This window comes from Excalfactoria chinensis, chromosome 2 (genome assembly GCF_039878825.1).
Source record: "Excalfactoria chinensis isolate bCotChi1 chromosome 2, bCotChi1.hap2, whole genome shotgun sequence".
NCBI lineage: Eukaryota > Metazoa > Chordata > Aves > Galliformes > Phasianidae > Excalfactoria > Excalfactoria chinensis.
In genome coordinates this window covers 69380746-69392797 of record NC_092826.1, presented here as the reverse complement: position 1 = coordinate 69392797, position 12052 = coordinate 69380746, and the positions used below count along the sequence as shown (strand labels likewise).

The 12052-nt window shown below is 37.5% G+C and overlaps 1 protein-coding gene across 2 annotated transcripts in view; it reads right to left on the bottom strand.

Moving 5' to 3' along the window:
- TRIO (trio Rho guanine nucleotide exchange factor) overlaps positions 1-12052 on the bottom strand; it is a 224951-nt gene that overhangs the window by 89950 nt on the left and 122949 nt on the right. For both annotated transcript variants that reach the window (XR_011902859.1, XM_072329481.1), the window contains exons 16-20: positions 10333-10452; positions 9494-9685; positions 8460-8609; positions 6982-7096; positions 2429-2544 (exon numbers count right to left, since the gene is read on the bottom strand). Coding sequence is in view for 1 of the 2 variants with exons in the window: in XM_072329481.1 (XP_072185582.1) it covers positions 2429-2544; positions 6982-7096; positions 8460-8609; positions 9494-9685; positions 10333-10452 (693 nt within the window). In the remaining variant the exon portion in view is untranslated. The remainder of the gene's footprint in view (positions 1-2428; positions 2545-6981; positions 7097-8459; positions 8610-9493; positions 9686-10332; positions 10453-12052) is intronic.

Genomic DNA, 12052 nt, shown 5'->3' with positions numbered 1-12052 from the left:
ACCTGCTGAACTTCAACTTAAATATGCATTTTCCAACCTTAAAAAAATATTACATTAGACTGACAAATGTATATGCTAAACTTCCCCTGCACTTGAGATTTAACAATCACTCCACTCCTTAGTTGATATATATTCCAGTCTCACAAAGTATGGTACATAGTACTCATAGAATTTAAACATAAAGCAAAGGAGTGTGAAAAAGGTGACATTTATCAGTTAATTTAATGTATGTACACTGGTAAAAGTCAATAGTATTTTGTTATTGAAACTGAATTAATAAACAACTGCATACTAAAGTTATTTCTCTTCCACCTCCTAGCACCTTACTTTCTTACTATTACAAATCATGCTGTCCCGTGTTATAGTCCATGTTCTGCCCACATTAATATGTGCTGTCCTTTAAAACATACTGGTTATAATGAACTTTATTGTCCTTCTACTAAGAAAAAGATAGTGTCCTCAAACCTGTGACTGAAGACTCACATTGTCAAGTTGTTTACAACTCTAAATACAGGCAGCTATAGCAGCATGCAGAGGCACGTGAACTTAGAAGCTCTTGGTTCTGACAAGGCCAGTATCAAATGTTTAAAGAATTTAACAATTTGGTTAGAATACTGAATGTGAATGTCTGAATTTTAAAGACCATAAGGGCATACCACAATGCCATTTACCTAGTTGCATACTAGTGTGGATGCAAGCCTGATGAGACAGTCCTTTTGAGGTGCCACTGATGGAAACAAACCAAGAACTCTTGGACTAGAGCAAAGCAGAGAGGCACATCAACTGGTTGCCTGTATGATGTTTCTTGTCATTCTTATATCAAACCTTGCCAGTGAAGAATTATATGGACAAGAAGCACGAGTATCGTTGATACCATAAATAACAATTATTTTGATACTTCTTGTTTTCAACTTTTTAGTCCCCCTGAAACTTCCCTTTAGTAAATGTCACCCTTTCACTACTTCTTGGCAGCTCTACAGAGTCATAATATAACCAAAATTAATCTTGCTGTTAATTCCTACAGTTTAGGCCAGCTCATTTCATTTGAAGATCAGAACTATATGCTGGAGACACACATCACTATATAGAAACTAGTGAAATTTAGAGGCCAGTTGAGTCCTTAATTCTGGAATGGTTTGTCATTCTATCATTTCTCTTGCAAGCTGCTTTGCTATCTTTTTCTACAGCACAGCATAACATTCCAAAAGTACAAAGCATAGGTTCCTCCAAATTCCCCACAAAAATTTCTATGAAGATAACAGTAATTTCATTTTATGGTTGATCAGCGTAGTGTCCCAATAAAGGTGGCAGTGACTAAATGGGAGGCAGCTGTATAGTGGGATTTACAATGAAAATGCTGACAGATCTTTATCTCTAGTGTTTGACCACTATTCTGTAACCTCTGTACAAAAGCAAGTAAGTCACATGCTTGTCAGAGGCTGAAGTTAAGGTTATCAGAAAGTGGTGAAGGGGGTTGGAGGGGGGATGTTGTTATTTTTGTTTTAAAGACATATTCACATTTAACTCCACTCCAGTATTCAACTTGCAATACTTTCTTCATGAAATCACAAAAGACAGATTTCAGAAATATTTCAAGAGATCAAAACAGATCCCTAGTCATTAACTCTCTGTCTACATTGGTTGTCAGAAAGAAATAAAATATTAGCTTTTTGAGTCCTGTAAAGTATATCTAACTGTATTTCACACTATGGATACGGTGTTGTTTTCTGCAGAACAGGAACAGATAGCTTACTTCTTTAACCTGCATCCAGTTAAAAAATATATATATCATTCCAGTTACTAATTCCATCTTGGAAACCCATGCTTAATTTTAGGGTTAGTATTATGATTAGTAAAGGAGGTTATTTCAGCTGTAGTTATTTAATTACTTGATGGTTATTTGCAGACTGCTAAACTTAAAAAAACAAAACAAAACAAAACAAACAAAAAACACAAAAAAAACCCCAACCACGAGAAGGATCTACAACCTAAGAAACCATGAAAACAAGGACACAGAAACTGCAAAACCCTTCTCAGCCATTCAGTTATATTGTTCATTGAATTATCCAACTTTTATGCTTTTTTCAACTGCCAACCAGTTCAATTAGATCCCTTCCCACTCCATCATGGGAGAAAAATGTTGCCATTGTTTCTCTGGTCCCATTAAATGTGTGTGTCAAAGTTAACAAGTGTAACAACTTTTCAAACACAAACTTGAAGAAATGAGACCAGCGGGCACCAGACCAAGCCAGCGGAAGCATGTAGATATTCTCTATTAAAAGAAAACAATTCCTCTTACTTTTTACTTTAATTATTGATATTTCAGATGTTTGAAGTACTGAAGCCAGTGACAAGTTTATAACAGTGGGACAAGCCAGGCTATGTCAAACTCTGATTATACTGAAGAGAACTTTTATATAAACCTCACCTGCTTGGCACTTCTTTCAAACACCACGTACTGTTGGCATTGATCAAGACGTCTTTTACGCATGGTCCAATAATGCAGCACACGGTTCTCCCGCTGGAAGAGTTCATTCAAGATATCTGAAAGGATAAGAACAGTTTCATCAGAGGTTGTGACAACCAATTTTGAAATAACCTATGAAAATCAGTGGTAGAAAGTAGTTTGTACCGTAGAATGTGTAATGCACTGTTTCTGTTACTCTGTTTTGCTCTTAGTCGTGAGACTTTCCTTTGTCAATACTACTTACATTCTCAGAAAGAATGAGCATACACAAGTAATGACAACCTGCCTGAGGTTCCAAATTAACAATAGGAAAGAACAGATTTTTCTTAATATACCAGTTTCTTACAAAGTATTTAATACATATAGGTAAATATGTAACCACAAGTAACTACACAACAAACATGATGTAATCAGAGCACAGTAAAAATACATAAAATCAGGAAATTTGTAATTCCTCTTGAAAAAACAAAAACAAACAAAAAACAAACAAACAAACAAAAAAAACCAACAACAGTGTAATTGAGTACGCTGACTTGCTCAAATATTACCATTCACTGGGCCTTGATAGAATTTTCATGTAATCAAATAACTGTATCCACTCTTTGCTACTCCATTCCTCATTGTCAGAAGCTGTCCAGCTTTGTGAAATTAATTACTGTTATCCTGAAATTCCCTGCATCTGACTTACAAGTTCTTTGATGGCAAAGGGTTTTTGCTTACGATATGCTTAAGATTTTATCTGCATTCTGCTTCTTTCATGATTACTGTTTTTCATTTCAAACAAAGAAATCCTAGCAGTTTCTTGTGAAGCTCACTTTACTCACTGCCTTTTTCAGAACAGCAGCCCTAGTGGATTTTGTGGTTACTGCAAATCCAGATAGCAAACTGGAATACAGGGAATGAGCGAACATAAGATCTCTGCCAGGTGATTCTGTCAGAAGTGCAAAAACCCAAGGGAAAGTCTTTAACATTTGAAAGGAACAGGAAAAAAACAAAACAAAACAAAAAGAGGGAAAGTAAAAAGGGAAGGGAAAAAAAAAAAAAAAAAAAAAAAAAAGGAAGAAGAGAAAGGAAAAAAGGGGGGAAAAAAAGGGCTCATTCTTCACAACCATGCTTTACTTGTTTTTCTACTGACACCCACAACCGAATATTTTTCACAATTATGAATGAAGGGTCTCAGGTGCCAGGTATCACAACACCTCTGTATCTCCCTGCCCCATGGTTCTTGTCCACCATACCTTCCTTGCAAACAACTCAGAGACCAAACATTTGACAGTTAAGCTCAGAGAAAGGGAGCCTGAGGGGAAAAGCATCTCTACTTATGGGTAACCTGGGACCAGTTACAATTACCTCCCATTGCCTTCCCGAGTATTATGAAACCTGACTGCACTGCTGCCAGTACCTTCCCTCTTGGAGATACCGTGGTCCCATTTGACACAGAGCACTGAGATCACCCAGAGTTTGCCTTTGGTTGGATTCTGGTAACTGCGGTCAATGCTTTCTTCTTGCCCGAAACATGCCTCAACTGATCTGTCCCTTTGCCAAATCATGTGCTGATCTGCAATGAGCAACACTGCCTCAACTGCTTTTTCCATTTTACATCCTCTTTCGGCCACATCTGAGATGCTTGCATAGAATATATGCCAGATTTCTGGGGGTCTGTTGTTATATAATATAATACCCCCAACTAGACGCCATGTAAAAAGAGACATCTTGATAATGACGCAAGTGAAGTAGTTCCGACACTCAGCAAGCAAGGTGAATTTAACTAACTGGAACAGCATTTGTTCTGTCAGGACACAATACAGATGGCAAGCCAGTGAGAGACATTTGGCTGAGTCCCATTAGCGTTACTACCATTAATTTCTTGGACTGACAAGGAACAGAAAAAATATTCTATAAAATACTCATAGGAAGTTACAGAACATACACATTTAATATCAGATATAGATGAGCAGCTCTATTTCAAGGCTTCTGAAGTACTGTTGTTATTTTCTACAATTCCAACATTTCTTAGAAAACTAAATTAGTTCCTAAGTTTTCAGCTTATTCTTCAGGCTCTTACGAGCTGAAATCTCTCAGAGCCTGTCTCTACACATCCTGCTCTCTCTATCAGCCTATCTAAAAATATGATCACCTCTAGACAAAAGTTCCCTCATCAACCATGAACGTTCAGCTGCAGCCTGTGAAGCAGAGGTAAGAAAGAAGCACATGAAATTAGCTGCAGCAGTAAAGATGAAGATGATCCGTTTCCGAGCTTCCAGCAATTGTCTCTGAATTCACCTGCCATAACAAAGTTTCATGCTACAGCTGATTCCTAAAAATTGGCTTTGGCAGGGTGTCTGATACAGAATTTGAATAGTTATAACTACACGTCAAGAAAATTATTTACACTGGTATGAAGGGGCAGAATGACAACTTTCAGAGTTCAGTATCCATTGTGATTAGTTTCCCATGAAGAATGTGTTTAGATAAACTTTGCTTAGATTAAAAGATTTCTAGATATCTTAGTCTGCATCTGGGAATAAGGATCAAGTGTGCCACTGAATAAGGTATGCAGTGTTTTGTAACTTTTTTCCTTTTTCTGTTCAGCAGTTTTGCAGGAACTCAAAGGTCACTCCACTTTATTAACTGTTCTTTCAAAGGCCTGAATATACTGACCACAGTCTGCACATCATTTCAAGAATACATCTGAGCACAAGAGCGTGTCACGATCCTTCAGAACAGACACACACTGTATTTTTCCAAAATGAAACAAATGCTTCATTCTTTCTAACCCCAGCTGTTTATAAAATAGATTAAAAAAGACTTTTTTTGTTTACTTACATACATAGCTGAACAGGAATAGCAGAGTGAGCTTTCAAATCATTTGGTCAGCTACCACTATATCATTATGATCCAAAACAAAGAAAGCCTTGCTAGTTTTATCTTGACTCTCAAAAGCTTTAGTTCTCAGAATTTTATTACATGGTCTGGGGGGGGGGGGGGGGGGGGGAGGGAAAGAGTGTAAGAGCACGTAATTTATTTTTTCTCCTGCTTGGGGATTTTTGTTGCTTTTCTATTTTTTTAAAAATCTGTCAGATGTTTTAAACACATGTCATTCATCTGGGATTTTCAACGTACACTGAACATATAGAACATTATCATTCTGAATATAATTATTTTTAAGGACATTAGCAAAGACTTTCCTACCTTTCTCTCTTTTGAACACATTTATCTTTCACAGAATGACTATTTTTGCACAAACTGATTTTGGAACTGAAGCATATAGAAGTTCGTCTACAAGTCTGAAGACGTTTTTCTTACCCTCAAGAAAAACTGTAGCTACAACTTCCTGCTTTCTTTTCTCTTCATCTTTGTTTACTCCTACTGGAAGAGTTAAGTGACATGTCTGCAATAATTTTCTATTTTTTAATACAGTCTGCATCTCTGTGGAGGTCCTGTCTTACGGAGTTCTCTAAATAGTACTATCTTGGGGATGGGGTAATCCTATCTTATCTGTGTGTGCTGAAAGCTTCAACTCTCACAATACAATTATTTCCCTAGAAATATACAATATACTATTATCTCTCCAATAGGAAAAATTCAACAGTGGGAGATTTTCAATTTGAGCACCATCAGATACGTGGATAAGATTAACACAAACTGTTTTCCTGTTTCAGGAAAATGAAGAAATGATTGTGTGTCTTCTTCTGCTAGAATAAAAAAATAATTTAGCATGGAAGTGACGTCTGGAAGTTATCTACTCCAATCTCATCTTCATAGCAATTAAAAATTCACGAAGACAAAGATTTCACTACCTCTCTAGACTACTTGTTCTACTCAGTGCTTTCCTTTCTGCAGCTGTTTCTTCTGAGTTTGGCTCCACCTAATGCACAGCTCCCCTTTGGGTAGCTGTGAACAGCAATTAATTAGACAATCAGATTTCTCTGTTTCTTAGTCTATAGAATGGCCTGAGCATTCAGCCACAGTTTCAAAATGCATCATGCAGAACATGACTAGCAAATAAGTGATTAAAATGTAACTATTATTTCTGAATGTCTGTCTCCAATCTCTGTTCTCCCTACCTCATCCATTGTTTATACACGTCTGATTCATTTCTGTACTTTGCCACTTTCGCTCTTGAAGATTTCTCGATTCCTTTCCCCACAACACGAGTTACACCTCAATGTTGCACTATGCCGAATTACCCCTAAAAAAGCCAGGATCCACATAATAGTTCTTTCCTGCCTCAGCTACTATTTACCTGCACAAGAAATATGAACATGATGCTGGTAGGACTAATTGCAAGAAGATTATATGTAAAAAGGGATAAATTCAGAGCAGATTAATGTGAATATGAGATAACTTGATGACCGGCAGCTCTTTGCAAATATGAGAACAATCTTAATTACTTCACGTGAAACCTGACAGAACCGTTTCCACTTGTGCAGGCATCAGTTCCCCTCATCAAAAACACCACAGCATATGGCAATCAGACTCTTTGGAGAGAAAAAGAAGAAGAAACCCCTTACTTTTGACTTGCTGTTCGGGTGCTTTGATGTGCGTCACCATCCCTGGCATGTTTACGCTATTCCTGTGCAGGTATTTCAGGAAGACATCAGCATTCCTCCGGGCCAGTGTGCAAGCCTAGAGAGTCAGCAGTATTACTTTCTTTGAAGATGCATATGTAGAAAACCAGAAAGAGATGATGGACATTCCTCTCTCCCTTTTTGTGCATATCCAACTCTCTATACTTTTTTAAAGTGCTGCTTATTAAGTTCTCCTACAAGTAAATCAAGCTAACCAGTAAAACAGTTTCCCCAACAAACAGTAGTTAATCTCTTCTTACAAACAAAATAAACAATTTTTATCTGAAGATCCTAAAAGCAACTACCTCTAGAGCTTTCAGCGTGACTCAGAAATCACAGAGAAGTTTGTTTTGTGTATCTGCCACTTGAAATGATTTATTGCATAAACAGAGCGCACGTGCTTCTGACATCACCTGGATATGCTTAACACTCACCAATGTTTTAGACACATAGTGATGGCTCTGCTGAAGTGAAACCAAAAGTGCTCAGATATGAAGACATGCCCTTTAAAGGCCTTGAGATTTTTTAGTCCTCACTCAGCACAACTGCCTTCTTCATCTTAACATACACCAAGTACTAAATGTGGCCTGACTGTCTTAGAACACGAAACACAATTTTAAAAGGTTGCATGGTTAGATCCAGTAATGAAGATATTAAGTCATTTCTCAAATTATTTAACACAATACTGGAAAAATCACATGCCAGCTGCTGAAATATATATTTGGCAGCATACTTGGAGCTAAGTTCACACATTTTTTAATGTTATCATCCATCCATTAAGAACAAAAAGACTTTTGATAAAACTAAGTGATATACTGTGAAATCTTTCAAGATGATACTGGGAAAAAGACTTTGGTTATAGGCTTGGTTATGCTGTTTTGCAAGCATCCATTACATTTTTACTCAGTATGATTAGTAACACCCTCACTAGCACATCAGATAGATTGAAAACCTCTCAATTACCTGCAGACTATTAGAAAAGCCAGCTATCCCCAGATGCTTGTCTAGCAATTTCCTTCTTCTGTACTTGTAGTCCAAGTACATCTAAGAGTTGCACAGGCAGCAGTAACACTATATAACTGTCACTTCTTTTCTAATGCAGCAGCTTTTAAGTATTTTTTTAGAATGACAGTTGCTCAAAGCAGTGATTTCCCAGTTCCACTTCAGTCACAGTGGGAGACCTGACATCTACCAAAGTTCAGCAGGAAATATTTTTATAAAACTGGCTACAGTTTTATGAGCTTAGCTTTGTTCTAATCACCATCAGAAGCAGTTATCATGCCACTTCCTACATCTGTAAGGCTCCAGACACGGACATAGACTTCAACTAAACACTGCACCATTGCTTACCACATATATTTCAGCATCATAATAGAGGGTTTTCTAAGACACAGAAGACAGTGAAAACTGAAAAAACGTACCTTTAGGAATGCCTCCTTCTGTTCCAAGTGTTTGCTTATCATGGGGGTAACATGATCTGTTTCAGAGTTGGGACCCAGCTTGTCTGCTCCCCCGCACCAGTCTTCTTCCCGCTTATACTCTTGCTCCAGGCTTTCCAATACACTGCACACCTATCAGGCAGAAGGAGTTCAACTCACACATAAGTCAGTGCAACAAAATTTCCTAATTCATTCCTAATTCAAGAAGAAAGAACCTGAAAACCACTCTACCCTACACACGTAACTTAGATTTTAACACATTTTGACTGGGACTTAAAGGGAGGCAAGAAACTTAGGCTTTACTTTTACGAGCACTGGCCTTCTGAAGTGGATTTGCTGAAGAGGCTCTCTGTAATGAAGCTCATCTTCTCCTGTCTCTGCAACTGTACAGTTCAGGGCGAGACATGATTACCAGAGGAAGCAGCCTAAACAACCTCCTCGCTAACTGGTCTGCTGACTAATCAAATTAAGTTGATTCTTCTCTAACCTTCACACAAAACACTGCATTAATCATCTGAAGTACTTCCTTTAAACCTCTGTGCAACTTGCTATGGTCTAAACAAAATATCTTGAAACAAACAGAAACTCAACTGAACACTCGGATGGTGTATTCTATTTTTGAAAGGTTTTACAAGCCTTTTTTCAATTAAAAATAAAAATCTGTAGAATACTAAAGGGGAGAGAGACAGGAGAGGCTGACAGAGATTTGAATCTCCACTAATAATCACTGCACTTTGCACTTGGTAACTTTGAATTTTGATAACTGAAGATACCCTGACCAAATACACTGCAGTCCCTTAATAGTTGGCCCAGTTTATGTACTGTTTATTTAGAAACACATGGTTTGTGTTCCCAAGGCAGCTGGGAAAATAATTTGCTTTTTGCATTCTTTGTGATAAATGAGTAAATATAAGTGAATATAACCAAACCCAGTTAGCCAAGTCTTCTAGATAGTGCTGCTTTATGCCACAGTGAAGAATTAACCAAAGCTGACAGATCAAATAGCTTTTCTGTACCTGTTCAGAAGTTTTATAGAAGGCAACAGAGGCATTCACAAGCTTAAGACGGTCCTCCATCTTGAGCATCAGTTGTTGCCAATGGGAAGCAACCTTCTCTGCACACTCTCTGATCATATCCATGTCATAGTGATTAGCCTGCAGCATTGCCTCTGCTTTCTGCTGAACCTGAAGGGCACTTTGATGTGTTTTCTGAAAAGAGATGGAATTCAAAAGTTCAGTAGGGCAGCCGAGTTCATTTTCTTGAAGACCACAATGGCTCACATTTCCACTCTGCCAGTGATACTTCTATACACATACGCTCATAAACTAAACAGAACTGTTTAAAATTAGTCATTGTACAACTTCACTATGTCAACAGAAAAAAAATAAATCCTATGGAGATTAATCAGCAAATCAACAGTGATTAGCAGCCTACAATGAAAACTACCACATAGTATTCAGTCACACACCTCATATTTATGTCACAGTAAATTTCTTTATAATCATGAATTCTAAGTAGATTTTCTTTTCCTTCAATATGAGGATTAGGAAAAAAAAAAAAAAAAGATGAAAATGATTTATCTCATTTTGACTTGATGGCTATTTATGTCCTCGGAGCTTTAAGGCAGTCTACTGCACATTGGTTTTAAACAATAAAAGGTGCAAGCACGTAGGGCTTCATTATAAGCAAGCTTTTTATTTTAGTTCTCTGTTTAAACATATATTTGCCTAAATTCTTCAGCACTAAACTATATTAAGTATGAATATATCTGAATGTTAGTGCAATGTTTTTCACTGAGACTCGTGAAATGTAACATAGGAATTCTTGGTGATGGTCACCAAAACAGCGCTCTTACCTCTATTGCGTGTTGAAACTGCTCGTGTTCCCTCTGTAACTGTTCTGCCTCTTGCAAAGAGCTAGCAGTGATAAGGCCAGCGTTTAACATTGATTCCCCATTGCGGATCCAGCCCAAGACCTGTAACAAAGGAAAAGACCTTGAAATATGCAGTTCCGCTGCCAGTTAGCAAGAAGAAAGGCATCACTGACAAAAACACTTATGGACAAACATGGTACTGAAATTGTTGACTAAATCGTTTATTAATTATATTCTCACACTCTATTATACATTCAATATAACACAATGACATTCACTATAATTAAGCACCTATTTCATTTAGCTGACAACTTGTGTCTTTCAGTCAACTACAACACATTTGTGATTTCAGTTTTTACTGAAGCAAGGTTGTGTTTTCTCAATGGCCTCTAGAAAACAGGATCAAATTACAAATAAGAAGTGCTGAAGAGCCAGTGTCAGTAACAAAAATTGAGGAACAAAGAGTCAGTGTCAGTAACAAAAATTGAGGGCATACAGCTTAGTGAAAAGAAAGAAAATTCCAAATAATGTTGAGAAAATCATGACTGTTGAGTGTTTTCTAATTGCTCAAAGATATTTGCTTTTCACAGTGTGCTCACTTGAGTCATCCACTAAATCCAGAAGAATTCCACGGTGGAGAAGAGAAGCCTAAGAAGACCATCTAGTGCATTCCTCACCAACAGCAGGTATGGGTAACCTTAAGGCCCCTCTTTTTATCTTTTATCTTGCCCCAAAAAAATAATAGTATAATTATATTTTATTGCCTTCGGCATCTTTTTTTCCCCTCCCTCTCCTCTCCCTCAATAAAGTTATCCTACTCTTTCTTCTGAGCAACACTCCTCATTGACCCCAGAATCTTCAACCACTCCCACATGAGCTTAACTTCCTAACTTTTCTCACTAATCTTTTATGAGCTCTCTCCAGCTGATAACCATCACTCCACTCAAAAACTTTCAATTAGTGAGTAAAGCTGGACATAATTCCGGTTATCCACTGTCATCTGTGAACAGTTCTGCAGAATTGCTGCCCTGTGCTGTGTTTGTTCAGCCGATTATTCCTGCCAGTACACCATGCCAGCATAATTCGTCAGTGCATCGAGATCATCTTGAACTGTAATTTGATGTCTTCTTATAAATTCAAGTATCTTTTCCAGTTTCACTTGCCTTCATCTTTGAAAGTAAAAGCATAATCTCTGCTCCAACACACAGATTTTCTATCTACAAACATAAGCTTCTGGCCTTCTCCAAGGAAATGCTTCCAGATCACAGCACAGGGCATGCAAAGAGAGTCATAAAAATGCTGGGAGTCTCTAGTTAAGATGCCTGGGAGTTGCTAGCACTCAAGGAAATAAGCCAAGGCAGGTATGAGGAGCAAGAAGAAGGGAAAATTCCTAGGAATTATATGGGTCTAACAGACTGCAGTCAGAAACTAAGCTCAGGGGAACAGATTTCTCTGGAACAACATGAAAGGGCAGATATTTAAAATCATTTCTTAATTTCTTTTTCTTATAAAAGCATTTCTAAGCTAAATTTCTACACTACAACTGAATTCTTTCAGGTACAGTATGATAAAACACACAGCTTTTGTGTTAAAATACATTTAGCCTTCTCTAGAGAATTTACCAAGAAGTAGAATGTTTAAATGGCACTAATTCAAGATCATCTTCACTTGGCATTCTATTACACACAGCAGATAGCTAGCA